The sequence below is a fragment of the Pristis pectinata genome, chromosome 17 (assembly GCF_009764475.1).
Source record: "Pristis pectinata isolate sPriPec2 chromosome 17, sPriPec2.1.pri, whole genome shotgun sequence".
Taxonomy (NCBI): domain Eukaryota; kingdom Metazoa; phylum Chordata; class Chondrichthyes; order Rhinopristiformes; family Pristidae; genus Pristis; species Pristis pectinata.
Window position 1 is genome coordinate 24561569 of NC_067421.1, and position 18153 is coordinate 24579721.

The window sequence follows — 18153 nt, forward strand, 5'->3', positions numbered from 1 at the left end:
TTTTATTCCGCGGTAGCAACCGCTACATTGGTGACCCCGACGGTCCAAACGGCTTTTGGACCCGCGAAATGGACGACAGCGCAGCAGCCAACGCAGTGGCCCTCAAGCTGCCCACCTTTTGGACACTTCGGCCCAGCGTCTGGTTTGACCAGGCCGAAGCGCAATTCCACCTTCGGCAGATCACCTCCGACTCCACGAAGTACTACCATGTGGTTAGCTCTCTGGACCAGGAGACAGCCGCCCAAGTTGGAGACTTCATCCAGTCGCCTCCGGAGGAAGATAAGTACCTGGCTTTCAAAGATCTTTTGATCCGGACCTTCGGCCTCTCCCGTCGTGAGCGCGCCGCCCGCCTGCTTCATCTGGACGGCCTGGGGGACAGATCCCCATCCGCCCTAATGAATGAGATGCTGGCATTGGCCGAGGGACACAAGCCATGCCTGATGTTCGAACAGGCCTTCCTTGAACAGCTCCCCGATGACATCCACTTGTTGTTAGCTGATGCCGACTTCAGCAACCCCCGTGAGGTGGCCGCCCGGGCAGATGTCCTGTGGAGGGCCAAGCGCGAGAGCGGTTCGTCCGTCAGTCAAATCACCAGGCCGCGAGCCCAACGCCCGCCTCGCCCGGCCCCAGCAACCGAGCAGCCACGCCCCAGGAACGCAGACGACGACACGGGTGACCAGCTGTGCTTCTACCATCAGAGGTGGGGTGCGGAGGCCCGTCGATGCCGCCCACCCTGCAAGTTTCAGGGAAACGCCAGGGCCAGCCGCCGCTGATGGCTACGGCGGCTGGCCGCCGACAGAGCCTCCTCTTCGTTCAGGACAAGAAATCTGGACGGCATTTCCTCGTTGATACTGGAGCGGAGGTCAGTATTTTGCCCCCGACAGGCCGCGACACTCGTGACAGGCCACCAGGTCCTCTACTCAATGCCGCCAACGGTACAACGATACGGTCTTTCGGCACCCGTACGCTTCAATTACACTTTGGCGGCAGCCGTTTTACCTGGACCTTTACCCTTGCCACCGTCGCCCGACCACTCCTAGGCGCCGATTTCCTTCGGGCCCACAACCTGTTAGTCGACCTGCGAAGGAAGCGGTTAGTCCACTCTAGCACTCTCCGGACCTATCCCCTGGGAGAAATCAGCCCACCAGCCCCGCGCCTGGACTCCATTACCCTTTCTGGTGACGATTTCGCCAAGCTCCTAGCCGAATTCCCATCGATTTTGGCACCTTCGTTTACAAATTCTCGGCCCCCACATGGGGTACGACACCACATCATTACCACAGGGCCACCCCTTCATGCCCGAGCACGACGATTACCTCCAGACAAGCTCCGCCTGGCAAAGGAAGAGTTCCATCACATGGAGGAGCTGGGGATTGTTCGCAGGTCAGACAGCCCCTGGGCCTCCCCCCTGCACATGGTCCCCAAAGCCACCGGAGGGTGGAGGCCCTGCGGCGACTACCGCAGGCTGAATGACGCCACCACCCCGGACCGCTATCCCATCCCTCACATCCAGGACTTCGCAGCGAACTTACATGGGGCCCGCATCTTTTCCAAAGTGGACCTCGTTAGGGGATACCACCAAATCCCGGTCCATCCGGATGACGTCCCCAAAACTGCGATTATCACCCCATTCGGCCTGTTCGAATTCCTTCGGATGCCGTTCGGCCTTAAGAACGCCGCGCAGACCTTCCAGCGGCTGATGGACGCGGTAGGCCAAGACCTGGACTTCGTGTTCATTTACTTGGACGACATACTGATCGCCAGCCGTAACCGCCAGGAACACCTTTCCCACCTCCGCCAGCTGTATTCCCGCCTCCGCGATTTCGGCCTCACGATTAACCCGTCCAAGTGCCAATTCGGACTTGACTCTATCGATTTCCTCGGCCACAAAATCACCAGCGACGGGGCAACACCCCTACCCGCCAAGGTGGATGCTATCCGCCATTTTGCCCGCCCCGACACAGTCAAAGGCCTACAGGAATTCCTTGGGATGGTCAACTTTTACCATTGTTTCATCCCTGCAGCAGCCCGTATCATGCGCCCTCTGTTCTCGCTGCTGGCTGGTAAGGGCAAGGACATCACCTGGACTGACGAGGCTGCGGCTGCTTTCGTTAAGGCCAAAGACGCCCTGGCAGACGCCACGATGCTAGTACACCCTAGGACTGACGTCCCGACTGCCCTCACGGTAGACGCGTCCAACACCGCGGTGGGTGGGGTACTGGAACAGCTACTCGAAGGCCGCTGGCAACCCTTGGCATTTTTCAGCAAACACCTTAGACCGCCCGAACTGAAGTACAGCGCTTTTGATCGGGAACTTCTAGCGCTGTAACTGGCGGTCCGGCATTTCCGATACTTTCTAGAAGGCAGGCCTTTCACCGCTTTCACCGATCATAAGCCTCTGTCCTTTGCCTTCTCCAAAGTCTCCGATCCCTGGTCAGCTCGTCAGCAGAGACATTTATCCTACATTTCCGAGTTCACAACTGACATCCAACATGTCTCCGGAAAGGATAATGTCGTTGCTGATGCACTTTCCAGACCAACCATCCACAACCTATCCTTGGGTGTCGACTACACGGCCCTGGCTGACGCACAGCAAGCCGACGACGAACTGCCCAGCTACAGAACCGCAGTCTCGGGTCTGCAGCTCCGAGATTTCTTGGTTGGTCCAGGTCAGCGGACCCTACTTTGCGACGTTGCGACTGGTCAGCCCCGCCCTATTGTCCCTGCAGCCTGGCGGAGACGCGTTTTTGACTCAGTACATGGGTTGGCGCACCCGTCCATCAGATCTACTGTCCGACTGGTCGCCAGCAAGTTTGTCTGGCATGGCCTGCGCAAACAGGTCAGTGAGTGGGCCAGGACTTGTCTGCACTGCCAGACGTCAAAAATCCAGCGACACACCAAGGTCCCACCACAGCAGTTCGAGCCTACCCGTAGGAGGTTCGACCACATACACGTCGACCTCGTGGGCCCTCTGCCGGTTTCAAGAGGAGCCCGGTACCTCCTTACCATCGTGGACCGGTTCACGAGGTGGCCTGAGGCAACCCCCCTGACTGACATCACAACTGATTCCTGCGCCCGAGCGCTGCTCACAACTTGGGTCTCAAGTTTTGGCGTTCCGGCCCACATCACTTCAGACAGAGGCACCCAATTCACTTCCAGTCTCTGGGCTGCATTAGCGAACCTGCTAGGGACGCAGCTGCACACCACCACGGCCTACCATCCTCAATCAAACGGGTTGGTGGAACGTTTTCACCGCCATCTAAAATCGGCCTTGATGGCCCGCCTGAAGGGTCCTAACTGGGTTGACGAGCTGCCTTGGGTCCTGCTCGGCATACGCACTGCCCCCAAAGACGACCTCCGCACTTCGTCAGCTGAGCTTGTATACGGGGCGCCACTAGTTGTCCCCGGGGATTTCATACCTGCCCTTCAGGACCAAGGGGAACAACCCCCAGCAGTTCTACAAAGACTGCGCGAGAAGCTCGGCGCCTTGGCCCCGATTCCCACCTCATGGCACGGTCAAGCCCCATCCTGCCAGCCCAAGGAACTACGGGACTGTAAGTTTGTTTTCGTTCGCAGGGGCACACCTCGGACGCCATTGCAACGACCATATGAGGGACCGTTCCGAGTCATACGGAATAACGGATCCACTTTTATTTTGGACATTGGAGGCAGGGAACAGGTTTTCACGGCGGACCGCCTCAAACCGGCCCATTTGGATCTGCAACAGCCTGTCGAGGTTGCCACGCCACGACGCAGAGGCCGCCCCCCTAAGCGGCAGCTGGCACAGCCCACGGACCTTGGGGACTGTCTCGCCGGTTCTGGGGGGGGGTTGTGTGGCGACTCACCGTCTAGTCGGGCGAACCGGCTCGGCAGTCGGGTCGCGCGGCGTCGGAGCGACGAGGCCCAAGATGGCGGCGGGCCTCGTCTTTCCGGGCGACGGGGAGAACCCGCGCGCAGGAAAGTCCTGATGACGTAGGACTTACGTCATTGCCGGTTTTTTTGGGTGGGAGTTTTTCTCCCTTAAAGGGCCCGCACAAGGCGGGAAAATAAACCAGTTCTGTTTGGCAATCCTCCGAGTAGAGTCTTGTTTTATTCCGCGGTAGCAACCGCTACAATCTATTACTAAAGATGTTTTAGCAACTCACTTCAAGGTAATCTAGGTAACTAAGTCAACATGGGTTTTATGAAAGACAAATCAAGTTTGACTCTTTTTAAAAGTTTTTTGAAGAAGTAATGTGTGTTGTGGATAAAGGAACCAGTGAATGTACCATTAAGTAGGGAAGTTATGCTTCAGTTATTTAAGACATTGGTGAGGATATTATATTCGTAACTAAATTATCTTTTAATAATAGAAGCTGATTGCTGTTGCAATAACTTTTTTGCTCTGTTGGAGGAACAACCAACAAGAAATCAAGGTGATGGAATGAACCAGTTAAAATGTTATCTGTTTTTCTCCTGTTCAACTCTTTTACCCTATTCTAGCCTGATGCGATAGATTTTTCTCCCTCTCCAGACTAGTTGCTCCGGCCCTTGTTGTCTTAATATTACTAAATTTGATCTGTAACTCTGCAGTTAGAGTTGTGAGCATTTCAACTGCGCTCATCTGCCACTTGAGAAATGCTCATTGTTCTTATGGATAATGACTCAAGTCTGTGAGACTTGTCAAACCAAGCTGATGGTAAAGTTCGAGAAATTGATTTTTAACAGATGTATTTGACAAGCTCATGTGTGTTTAAAAAAAACAAAAAAAAATCTTGTCACATCCTGGAAGATATCCATTTTCAGTGAGATGGTGAGCTATCTAACAAGTCCATAGTTTAATGAAAAATTTGACAGTAGAAAATTTGTGTAAATTGGCTTCAAGCAGTTTTGAAAGAAAAACAAGGGAAATTTGATTTTCTTCAGTTAGTGTCAAGGGATAGTTATCATCCACCTGAATTGATGAAAAACTAGGTTAGCATATTTCATGGAGGGGTACTTCCAACAATATCACTGCCCTTTGCTATTGGGTTATATCATTAGGTTGACTTCATATGCTGTAGTGGACCTTGACTCTTCTGCTCATAAACTGAGCCAAGCTGCTGTATGTGATAAAGTCATACATTTTGCTATATTTCCTGGTTCAAGTTGACAGAATTAGCTGGCATGATCTCCTAAAACATCAGAACAGCAATAATTAAATATGAGATAGAAATTTCTAGAAAGATAGGATTATCATTTATTAAGGATAAGCAGAAATTGGCAGTGATATTTAACAACATAGGCTGTGAATGGGGTCTTGTGCTGTATGAATTTTCTTCCCTGCAACAGAATGAAAGAATATTTAGGCAAAGGTAGATTTGAAATTAGTTAAAAGTTGGGGATCTTCACCATTAAGCAATAGAGGAACAGAAAGCTCAGAAGGTAGGGAAAGCTGGTAATAAGAAATAGCATCCGGTAAGGGAGAAAGAATATAAACAGTATTGAGGATATCTCAGAGATACTCGGTCCATTACTAAATGTTGACAATACCATCCCTTCGCATAAGGTACAAAAGGCAATGCAAAGTCGTGTGTCTCATTAGAGTTTCAACCCCATACCTGACAAATGTTGGAGAGATTACGGCCAGGTTACTCACCACTACGTCTTCACTAGCTGCCTCTCAAAACAACAGCCTGCCCTCTGAAGATTAAGAACGTATGCTTCACCAAGCTGATCGTTCATGTTTAGCTATGTTTTTTTTCACTCCCCAACCCCCCAATCTCCACACATCCCGCTATCTCCTCACAAATTAGCATGCATTACCCTCGTGACTTCCATTGTTCCAGGTGCAAGCACAGTCACGTCGAGCAACTTGAATATAGCAGTTCATTCCTTCTGTAAGCTTTATGTGACACAAAAGTATAATGACTTTATAATGTAAAAATGTGAATTTTAATTCCAAGTTGCCGCTTTTGGCAACTGTGAAACCAAAGAGAAATTAGCCTTAACTTTTCAATTGGTCAAGAGTGATGAAAAGGGCAGGCACGGTAGTGTAGCAGTTAGCATAATGCTATTACAGCACCAGCGACCCGGGTTCAATTCACGCCGCTGTTGGTAGGGAGTTTGTACGTTCTCCCCATGTCTGCATGGGTTTCCTCCAGGTGCTCTGGTTTCCTCCCACATTCCAAAGACGTATGGATTAGGAAGTTGTGGGCATGCTATGTTGGTGCTGGAAATGTGGCAACACTTGTGGGCTGGCCCCCAGAACATTCGACACAAAAGATGCATTTCACTATGTGTTTCGATGTATGTGTGACTAATAAAGATATGTTATCTCTTATCTTAACTGCATAGACTGGGGAAAAAATACATATTCACCCCATTATATTTACTCTGTTGAGATTATGCCTGGGGTCATCAGTTACTTTGTAGTGAGCCAGTAAGGTTTACAGAAGTGGTGAAGCTACAAGCCACTTCCTTCACGTCTCCAAGTGCTCAGGGCTAATGGCACTAATTTGATACTAACTTCTCTTGCACTTATTAAACTTATTTCCTCTTTAAACTTATTTCCTCTTCCCTTGTTTTCAATCAGAGATTTCTTTTCCCCCATGAGTTCCACAACTTTACACAATTCCCTGCTAAAAGGATTTTGGAGCACTAGGAAAGAGTTAAATCTAATTCCAGGCTTCATGTAATTTTATATGGAAGACCAAAGAGAGTGCAATCAACAAAGTCATATTTAAAAAAAAAATCAGCAACATCATTGTAGCATTTCACAGCTAATTGAATATCATAGTCTAAAAACAAATATTTTGTGCAGCTGGTGCTGTAAACCATTATTATTTGGATCCTGAAGGCTGTACTAAAGGTGATGCAAAATGTTGGGCCTCTGTTGGGACTAGAGGCATGCAAAATTGGTAGAATGCCAGTGATAGCTTGTAAGCTGCTAATGTGGAGATCTTTGTAAAAATGGCTGTGTGATGACATTATGGTTTTTGACTCATTCCATGATGCCTCCTCTCTCCAAAATCCTCCTTCATCCTGTTATTGTCAGATACTATTATTTCCCCTAAGGCAAATAATTGTCCCAAAGCCTTGTTGGTGCTCCAGCCTTCAGACCCCAGCTACTGTACCTAGTAGTTTCACTCCCTAGGTTCTAATTCCATTCTGGGAAAGGATGGGGGGGGGGGGGGGGGTGGAATGGTAAAAACAGTACATATGTTTTGGATGCATTATGCTTCTTAGCAAAAGAATGCCTGACTGGGTAGATATGGTTCCTAGTCTGCAATGTATCTGTTTTACACTGTACCCTTTAAAAGCCAGGTTTAAACATTACAGAAGATGAGGCAAATAGTAAGAAGGATGATAAATCTTTTGTTTTTCTCACTTCAGCAGGAAGTCAATTCAAGTATTTTCAGGAACTACTGTGAGAAAGAAGCAAGAATTGCTGAAGCTGTTTAAAGTACATAAATTGTGAAAGTGTTTGAAAGATTGAAAGCTATTTAATATTTTCAGTATATTCAGCATTATGTAATAATGTGGGAAAACATGTCATTGTGTAGATTTATAATTATTTTAACAGGTTAATTACAGAGGTGTACACAACAAAGCTGGACTCGTCAATTATCAACATGCTGCACAGTGCAAGAAAGTTTCTTTTTATGGCATTTATTTATTCCTTTTAAAAAAAAGTCCTGAGTGCTTTGGAAATATGTTTTAGATGAAAACTTAGTTTGGGTTGTAGTTTTTACTGATGTTAAACTTAGCCGTTCATTGGTAACACCAATTCAGAATCAGATTTGTTATCACTGACAGATGATGTGAAATTTGTTGTTTTGCGGCAGCAATATAGTGCAAAGGCACAAAATTACTATAAATTAGAAAAATAATAGTTGAGGTTCCTCAGGATAACATGAAGCATACATTAAGCATCTAACTGGAGGAAAAGCAAGTCATTCACTATAACTGTATTTGAAAATGCCTGACTATCCCAAAGAAGCAATAGATTAATGCTGGATAGTCATGGGCAGAGCACGGCAGTGTAGCGGTTAGCATAATGCTATTACAGCACCAGCAACCCATGTTCAATTCCCGCTGCTGTCTGTGAGGAGTTTGTACGTTCTCCTCATGACTGCGTGGGTTTCCTCCCACATTCCAAAGACGTACAGGTTAGGAAGTTGTGGGCATGATATATTGGCGCCGGAAGTGTGGTGACACTTGCGGGCTGCCCCCAGAACATTCTATGCAAAAGATGCATTTCACTATGTGTTTCAATGTATGTGTGACTAATAAAGATATCTTATCTCTTACCTTATCTATTGGAGTCAAGGACCTGCCCAGGGGTGGGGTGTGTGTTGCAGCTGCACGTCTATCCCCTTCCAATAGTCATGGGATTGTACAACACAGAAATGGGTCCTTTGGCTCCTATGCTCATGTCAGCCATCAAGTACCTTTCTATACTAATACATGGAGTCCTGCAGCATTAAACATGTTAAGGATGTTTATACACATGAAAATATTATGAGTGAGCTCAACATGTCCCCCAAAGAAGCTTTCACAAATATAAACTCTTGCACCTGGTTTGTAGAGAAGCTATAAATTGATTTTCCATTCCATTCCAGGGCTAGAAAGAGTAAGCTGAAGAGCTCTATCTACACTAATTTGTTGCTCTTTTCTGGAAACGTGGGTCACGTATGAAGGCAAGATTGGCCATTGACCACCTTCTGTGGTCAAATAATCTGCTAGCATATACTATCCAAACAAGTACCTGGAAGATTTCTGTCAGCAGTTGAACCATAATATCCTAGCAGTCAACACTCACAAGAGAGTAGGGCAGGATATTCAATTTTGAATTACTAAAGAATGCTTAGTGTCAATTTTTAGTTATATTGAGACTAAAACTAATCCAAGGGAGGTTACCTCAATCTTGCATTTATTCAACAATGGCCTGTTTATTACTGGCTCTTGGTGTAAAATTTATGTTTATTAGCTTGGTATCAGAGCTCCTGGACGATTATAGATTTCTTTCATTGTCAAGTATTTCAAACAACTGCACTTCCAAAATAGGTAATAAAAGTAAGACATACTCCATTTTTTTGGAAATCCAACAACTTGTATCTTCATTTCTCAATAAAAGTGGACAGTTATTCATAAAAAATTAGTACATTCGGTTTACTGGTATCCTGTTTTGAGCCTTGGTAGGAAGAATCTTGGTAGGAAGACTGCAAATTCTTCCACCCCCCCCCCCCCCCCCACCCTTTCTGGTGCCTTGGAGATGCTCTAATATCAGTACCCAACAGGCTACAGCATTGGGCTTATTGCTGGTTGCATGAGCCATGCATTGGTGACAATGGAGTGGGTATACCTCACTTGCTGTAATTTTAGAACAAATCCAGGCTTTTGGTGGTCCCTATATTGGGGCAGGTGGAGAGGGAGTTCTGACCCCTGCCACTCTGCATGCCAAAATTGTTAAAATAGAAAATAAATAATTTTATTTGTGGATCATTTACTTGCTTCGACATGATTTCCGATGTTCAAGATGTTAGATGATCTCAGGATAATTGATTATGTATGGGTAGGAAAGTTCAAAGCTATGGAGTGATAGTGGAACAGCAGGAGTTATTTTGGGTTGCTGTAGTCGAACTGGCACAGAAATAATTGGCTAATTTATTTGTTTCTGTGTTGTAGATTTCCATTGTTCAGTGCTTCACAGTATCTATACAACTGATGGGCCTTTTATTGAGTATTGTAAAGACTTTATATTTTTACTTGGCAGATAAGTTAGCAGGGTTGTATCATTTTGCTTTAACCACCCAGTACCGAGTTGCAACAATGTCAGAATATATATCTTCCCTTTTCCTTATTTGTCTGTAATGTTGTATATGTCTGAACACAGAGGAATCAGTGCATATGTGTTACCTGTAATATTGAATGAATGGTACAGGGCAAACAGCCTAAATGGTCCTTTCTGATGTTTATGGTTAGCTCAAGCACCAACAATCTTTCCTCGTCTAGCTATTAACTTTTTTTATATTTGATAAATTTGGCAATAATTATAGTGGTGATTGAAAGAAGGTAGTTTAGTTTGAAGTATATTATAAAAGTCCTAATATTCTAGATGTTTGATTCCAATCAATAGCATTTGGTCTTACCAAACTTTCGACATGGATGTGGTGAAGTCATAGAGTCATACAGCATGGAAACAGGCCTTTCAGCCCAACTCATTCATGCCTTCTGTGTTGCCCAGTGAGCTACTCTCACCTACCCATGTTTGGTCCATGGCGCACTAAACCTCTCCTATCCATGTACTTATCTAGATGGCTTTTAAATGTTGCTAATGTGCCCGCCTCAACAACTATTTCTGGCAGCTCATTCCAAATATGTACTACCCTTTGCAGGAGGAAGCTGCCCCTCATGTCCCTTTTAAGCCTCTCACCTCTGAGCTTAAACCAATGCCCTCTTGTTTTAGTAGTATGGCTAGTAGTAGTATGGCAGGTTTCTTTTTATAATTTTCTGTTTCTTTTTTCCTGGTTATTCATTGACCTCTTGTGGCCACCTTTAAAATTGCAGTTCTTTTTCTGTTAACTGTTATATGCGGAGCTTTGAGCATATATCAGTTCTGAACGTCTACGTTATTAATAACATTTGAAACTTGAGTGCTGATCGCAGATAGCGAAGTTCATTAGTTGAGCTCTTGAATATAAACCATAAAGTAGTGACTGAATTAGCATAACTTAAAAAAAACACTAAATTAAACTTTATTTTCGTTTAGTACACGACTTCGTTACCGTATCCAGTTCTTGTATGTTTTTTCTTCTGTTTTTAAATACTATACTTGTAGGTATAATGGATGTCGACTCAGCTGCTCCCTCAGAGCACAGCTCCAATTGGCCCAGTGTACCTCTGAGCTGTAGTGTTACTGTAATTACTCTTCTGTTCTCTTCCTTTGAAACCTGATTAATGGCAAATATTGTTCCACCTAGCTTGTATATCTCCCTAGATACATTTTATTACTCTATTACATATCACACATTTATCTTTTCTGTGTGTCTCTGTGCCTATTTCTCTCTCCCTCTAAAGATATAAGAGCATTTGGTGCAGTGCAGCAAAAGGTCCTTTTATAATGGAGCAGTTGTGATGTACTCGAGAGTTGTTTATAGTTTCTCAAAAATGTGTGGTTATAAAACATCAAGACAGGGAATGTGGAAAATACTCAGGATAGTTAACATTTTGACATGATCTACACTGCAAATGTTAACTTGGGGTTTGTTCCACAGATGCTAAGTGTCTCTCACTTTCATTTTTGTCAGTATTTAAGATGTTTTTCATATATTATAGCCATAATTTGTAGTCATAAAATTTATTTGCTATGATTGCTCAGGTAAATTTTTGGGCTGTTTAATTAGGTAGAAAACAAAGATATTTTAGGGTAAGTTGTTATATTTTGCAAAATCAGGGTTTTGCAGTTTTACAAAGTTTTTACAATAAGCAGTTTAAATGAACATTAATATGATTTTAATCAACCACAAGTAAGAAAAGCCTTATGAATGAACTGTATCCTCAAATGGATTATTGACGTTTCTAAAATAAAAACTGCAAAGGGAAATTGCTGCTTTTTTTAATATTTAATTTTATTAGGTCTTATCACTCTCCCAACAGCAATGTGCTTTTGCTAAGATTTGGATTTTTAAGCTAAATGTTTTCCTTTTTTTCTGAATCCAGGTGATTAATGTTCAATATTCTCAATCCAATTTTTATTTCTTTTATTCCATGCTTTGTTATGGTTCTATTCATTGCTAAAAATAGCAACACAAAAAATGTGGTTAAACAGTATGTAATTTCAAATCTAACTAAAAGGTGTTTAATGTCGGTGCATTTGCACCCTCACAAATTAGAAGCAGTAAATGTTATAAAGAGTGAATTCTATTTGGTTGCAGAAAATACATTATGCATATCAGCAATTATCTGCCTACATTATGAACTTATTTACTGATATGTATGCACATTAAATGGAATAAATATGTAAAGACAGATCACTGAGCTATTTGCCAAAAAGGTGCACTTGTACTCCATAAATGCAAAGGAAAAAATAAATTGTTAAATTGGTGTAATTGCTCATTATAATTGCACCAATTACTGTTTCATGTGTTACAGAATCATTTTATAAAAAACCTTTTTTGAGTGTGCTGCAAGATCCCCTGCCTCATCACATGTACTCAGAGTCCAGTAGTGCAATATTAAGTGTCAAATTTGCAAAGGGACATTGGAATTGTCTGCAGTATTTTCATTAAGCTTTCAGTGAAATAGCAATTGTTTGAGTTTGGAAGGAAGGCCAGATTCTGCTTTCTTGCTGTTGAATTGCAGTCTGTCCCCGGGTAACAAACGGCTTCTGTTTTTACAGACGATCTTAAGTTGGAAAGTACACAAAAATCACTTGATATGGTAACCAAAGCTCCAAAGTTTTGTAATGAATGGCATCAAAAGCACATAAGACTTTTCAGAAAGAACAATTACTAAAAGTGGAGGGACAGAAGAAAGTAGTTTCTGCCGTTTGTAGGAACAAATGTATATACTAGGACTTTTGAATTTCATAATATTATGGGAGCTTGTTTGTACATAGTGATGTCCATAGTTCGGATGTTTTGTAACCTGGGGTCAGCCTGTAGCTGTTTGATGGCTTAATGGAACTCACATCATTCAGGAATGTCCAAGTTTGTTTCTCATCTCTCAAATAAAATATTGGTAGGCAATCAAGTGAGGCATTTTACCAGGCCGCCTCTCACTGACTGGTGAAACATAGACAAATGGATGTGGGAGTTGCAAAATACAGACCAGGAAGACGAGCCCCGCAGGTCAGGCTGGGAATGGCCTCCACTGCCAGAGAAGGGGGAGGGGGGAAAATGAATGAAAAAGTGGTGGGGGGAGTGGAGAAAAAGCTGAGCTTGTATTCTATATGGTGACTTCGGGTAACTTGATTTCTTGGTCTGTGTCAGTCATCCATCTGTAATATTAGCTCAGTTTTTTTTCTTTGGTAGTACCTGTCCAGTCTGACTTGCTGGACTTGTCCTCCTGCTCTATATTTCTTTTGTCTAGATTCTCACGCTCTAATTGCTCCCAATCTCTCATTGATCAGATAACCTTGTTTACAGTTTATCCCCCTGGTCACTTGGGTTTTACCTTATCAGAGAGCTTCCCCTCCCCACCATTTCTGCAGCTTCACTAGCTTCAATGCTGGTTTCTCTTCCCACAGATGTGGCCTGATCTGCTGAGTATTACCAGCATTTTCTGTCTTCATTTTAGATTTTCAGCATCTACAGTTTTTTCACCTTTTTAAAAAAAAAGTCAGGGTGGTTGCAGTAGCATTCACAAGGCTAGAATATTGGTTAAAGGGCAGAAAGCAGAGGGTAGAAATAATCCGATCATATTGTTAGGACTTGGGGAAACACTATTTTAAAAGTAATGATGTGCAGGAGGATCTGAAATACTGGTTCATGGGCACAGAAGATAAACATGCAGTACAGCAAGCAACCAGGAAGACAAATGTTCTGTTATCCTTTTGCTCAAGATTACACAAGTAAGGTTGTCATGTTGAGATTGTACAGGGCTTTTGTGAGTCCTTATTTGGTGTGTAGCTTGGTCTCTACTGAAAGAAGAATGTATCTGTCACAAGTGTATGCAATACAGATTTAATACACTTGGGGTAAGTGGGGTTATGCTTTGAGGGCATTATATATGATTGGCATTTAATGGAATTTAGAAGAGTGAGACAAGATGTACAGGATTCTGTGAGGGATACATGGGGTAGATGTTGAAAGGTTGTTTGCTTAAGCTGGCGAATCTAGAACTGGAGGGGCATACTTTGAGGAGGCAGCCATTTAGTACTGAGATGAGATTTCTTTAGGAGGCTGTAAAAAGGCTGTAAATCTTTGGAATACTCTACCTCAGTGTGCTGTGATTGCTCGGCTGTTGAGTATATTTTTGGACAATAAGGAAAGATTTTAGGATTGGGCTGGAAAGTGGAGTTGCATGATCAGTCATGATCTTACTGATGGCAAAATAGCTTTGAGGGCATACGTCCTCCTTTCATTTCTTTGTTCTTGTATTCTTGAGTTTTCTGTTTGTATTAATGAGTAGTAATTGTGTTTATAATGTCATTATAGCAATGATAAACCATGAGGGTGTGCAAAAATTAAACTGAAGCCAATAGAATTGTTTACTTTGTGTGTGATTCAGGGAGTCGTCGTATTGTTGATGTTATGGATGTGAATACACAGAAGGGGATTGAAATGAGTATGTCGCAATGGGTCAAATACTACGAGACACCAGAAGTTGAAAGGGAGAAGCTCTACAATGTCATAAGCCTGGAATTCAGTCACACAAAACTCGAGAACCTGGTCAAGCGGCCTGATGTGGTAAGGAAGTTATATTTGTAATTAAGTTGTATTTTAACAGGATTTGAAGCTAATCATTGTTTGATAGTTCTTGCCTCTTTGTTCTGTTGGAGGACTAACCGTGCTTTACAGAAATGTGTTATAACTTGTAATATTTTAACACTGTTTTCAGCTTCAATGCATTAATGCAGTTAGAACGATTTTGTTTTAGAAATTGCATGAAGGATGAAACCTAAGTAGAAGAAATTCACTCGCAGTATGTCAACTTCAAGCATAATGTTGATTTAAAAAAAACCAAGATGCTGGAGGAACTCAGCAGGCCAGGCAGCATCCGTGGAGAAAAGCAGACATTCAATGTTTCAGGTCAGGAGCCGTCTGCTTTTCTCCACGGATACTGCCCGGCCTGCTGAGTTCCTCCAGCATCTTGTTTTTTTTCATCTAGATTCCAGCATCTGTAGTCCTTTTTTCCTCTAATGTTGATTAAATTTTCAGTCCATACTTTTCCACTGGTTTCTAAGAAGATGTTATGATAAAGCTAATTATTTCCTTTTGAAACTGTTTTATAAGTTCATTGAAATTAAATTATTGAAATAATAGTTAACATTTTTCAAAGTTTGCTAGCTTCAAAATTTGTAGATGCACGTAGCTTGGAAGTGTGTGAATCAGTTAGGATAGTATTAGTCGCAACACACAAAAAACTGGAAGAACTCAGTGGGTCAGGCAGCATCTATAGAAGGAAATGGACACGCACCATGGAAACGGACACTCCCATCACCCTGTTTCTCTCTCCTCCTCCACTCTTTCGATCTGCCCATCATTCTCACACTTCTCCCATTGGTTCCCCTCTCCTACTATTCTCATCTTACCTCCACACCTCCATTCTATGATTCCTCTCCTATCAAATTTCACCTTCAGCCCTTCATCGCTTCCACCTATTATCTCTCAGCTTCTGGCGCTATTTCCACTCTCCCATCTACCTGGCACCTCTCCTCACCTGAATGCACCTATCACTTGCTAGCTCTTGCTCCACCCTTCCCCTCCACCTTTTTATACTGGCTATCTCCCCTCTACCTTTCATTTCAGCTGAAGGGTCTCGACCTGAAATCTCGACTGGTCCATCTCCCTCCATAGATGCTGCCTGACCCGTTGAGTTTTTCCCAGCTTTTTGTATGGTGTTGGTTTATTATTGTCACTTGTACCGAGGTACAGTGAAGAACTTATCTTGCATACCGTTCATACAGGTCAATTCATTACATAGTGCAGTTGCATTGTTGTTCCATATTCCAGCACCTGCAGTCTCTTGTGTCTCCAGGCCTGAATAGGTGGGGGAAAGAGCAGATGATGAAATCTAATGGAGAGAAGCATAAAGTGATAAAATTTGGCAGGAAGAATAAGTTGAGTCAATACAGAGTCAATACAGGACAAATGGCACATTTATAAAGGAGGTGCAACAAGAGAGGTGCAGAATTTTATATGTGCATAAACCTTTGACAGGGCAGGATGAAAAAACGAATAGTAAAGCATATGGGTCCCTGGGCTTCATAATTGGACTCACAATACAAAAGCAAGTAGATTATTTTGAACCTTTATGGAAGTGGTTAGCCAAAACTTGTTAGTTACCATTGTAACTATGGAAACATGGCAACCAATGTAATCATCAGACAACATATTTTAGTAATATTTAGTGGGAGATGAATGTTTTCCAGAGCAGTGGGTTAATTTTGCTGGTTGTCTTCAAAATAGTATTATAGGATTTTTTACATCCATTTAGGAGACTAGTTGTGGCCCCAGTTTAACATCTCATCTGTACAGCAGCAATAATGGCACATTCCCACTGAAATGAGGTTTCAACCAATTTTTATGCTGTAGTCTCAAGAGTGGGGGGTGAACTTGCAACCTTCTGAACAGATGTCAGGGTCACCAACCAAGCCACAATTGATATCCAACAATGCAGCATTCATTCAGTATTGTACTGGAATTTACATTATGTGTGCAAGTTTTGATGTGGGATGAGGACATAACCTTCTGTTTTGCAAGCTGAGAAAAGTAGTGGTAGGTCAAATCAATACATATCTATTATTACAATGTCTCCCAACCCCAGATGACTTCTTGAGATTGGGTCTTAACTGTATTGGAGGAGGGTTTTCTTGCTCAGTTTGGTAAGGTGGGTACTCTTGGCAATGGAGACTTGACTTAAGCCTGATGTAAAGCATATGCTATTTTTCATTATTTGAGCCTGGGCAAGCTTCCTGATTGTGCTGAATAAAACTGATAAGACTTCAGCAGTTTTGAATGCTGGACATTCACATCAAATGCAAAGCTTCTGGCAACAAAGCATTAGGAAGTGGGTGACATAATTTTTCTCATTTGTGCAAAAACTAACATGTACCTTGGTCAATTGCAGATACTGTATATCTGCTGAAGTAGGATTACCCATGAAAGAAGCAGCACACCCCTGGCATCTTTTCGGTGCCTTCCAAGTACATCTGCTGAAGGTGCATGGGAATTGTGGGGTGATGGTTGGGAGTAGGGATTGATGGTGGTGGTGGTGATTGGCCAGTTGCACCTCATCCAATGATAGATTTACAGGAGCCACCAAGGTTAATTTGCCATTCTGCTTTTCTCCTTTCCCCTTTTGTGCAAAGACCTAGCACATAACCTTGGTTTGCCGGAATCTGACTGTGCAGAAAGTGTGGTACTGTGTGCACTGCTCTTCTAAGAGGCACGTTGAGGCCTTTGTTTCTTTATTTCACAAGTGACCACTTCTTTTTAGTGATCTCACTGAGGATTGTGGAGCTATTTCTTTGTCTTTGCCAGGGTGTTTCTATGCTCGTCCGATGGCAAAGGATACTTGTTCTCATTGGAACAAGCTACAACCCTGCTGAATTTGATGCCTTCTTCAGTGCAGGGATACTGAGTATAGTTGTGGTTTTTCCATGGTAGTCCCAGTTGAGATTGACTAAATGTGCTTTTCAGGGAATGCTGATAAGATAATTGGCTTCTGTAAATTATTCCTTAATGTAGGTAAGTGGCAAAAGAATCAAAGGGGAGTTAATGGACATGAGAGAATAAGTCACAGGGCTACAAGGAAATAATGAGATGGGGGAATGGGACTGATGGAATTGCTCTGTTCGGATGTAGCATGGGCTCAATGGTTTGAATGATCTCCTGCTGTGTTGTAATAAGCAAGAAGGTAAGGAATAAGTGTCAAACCTTTCTGATAGGTGTCTCTGAATTGAATCAGTAGGTTTACTAATCTCATGGAAGTTTTATTCTAATTGAATTAATTTTGAATGTGGTTGTAGCCCAATGATGTCCAAGCTACATGCATACTCCAGCACATTTAATTTTATTTGGATTTACTTCCTACTTGCTGCTGTGCCTTATTTACATTTCAGAGACATTTAGAAAGGGTTTTCTTTTAAAGTTGTGTACAGATCATAAATTGGAACAGTATTTTGGGATAAATGAACATTATTTGGAAAACTGATGTGATTTAAGCTATAAGTGTGGCTTTCTAAGGGCTTGATACTTGCATGAGAACACGTACTTCCTGATTTAATTTCTAAACAAAGGGTGAAATTTGTCTTCTAATGGAAAATATGTGCTTTCTGATATGACTGCTAACAAAGCAGCATTCTCATAAATTTTGTGTCTGTAAATCACATGTTACTGTAATTTTTGTACTTATAGTTGTGTAATTATGAAGAAAATGAACATTTCACAGATTTTCACTGGAGGCAAATCTTGAGGTTTAAGTTTACTTCAGTGCATAGGTGCATGTACTGTACAATATCTCATG

General features: G+C 43.0%; 1 protein-coding gene across 15 annotated transcripts in view; it reads left to right on the forward strand.

Annotated features, from left to right (window-relative positions):
- Positions 1-18153, forward strand: part of LOC127579657 (lysine-specific demethylase 2B) — a 196989-nt gene that overhangs the window by 51854 nt on the left and 126982 nt on the right. For all 15 annotated transcript variants that reach the window (XM_052032594.1, XM_052032599.1, XM_052032595.1 and 12 more), the window contains one exon: positions 14194-14372. In XM_052032594.1, the coding sequence (XP_051888554.1) occupies positions 14194-14372 (179 nt within the window). The remainder of the gene's footprint in view (positions 1-14193; positions 14373-18153) is intronic.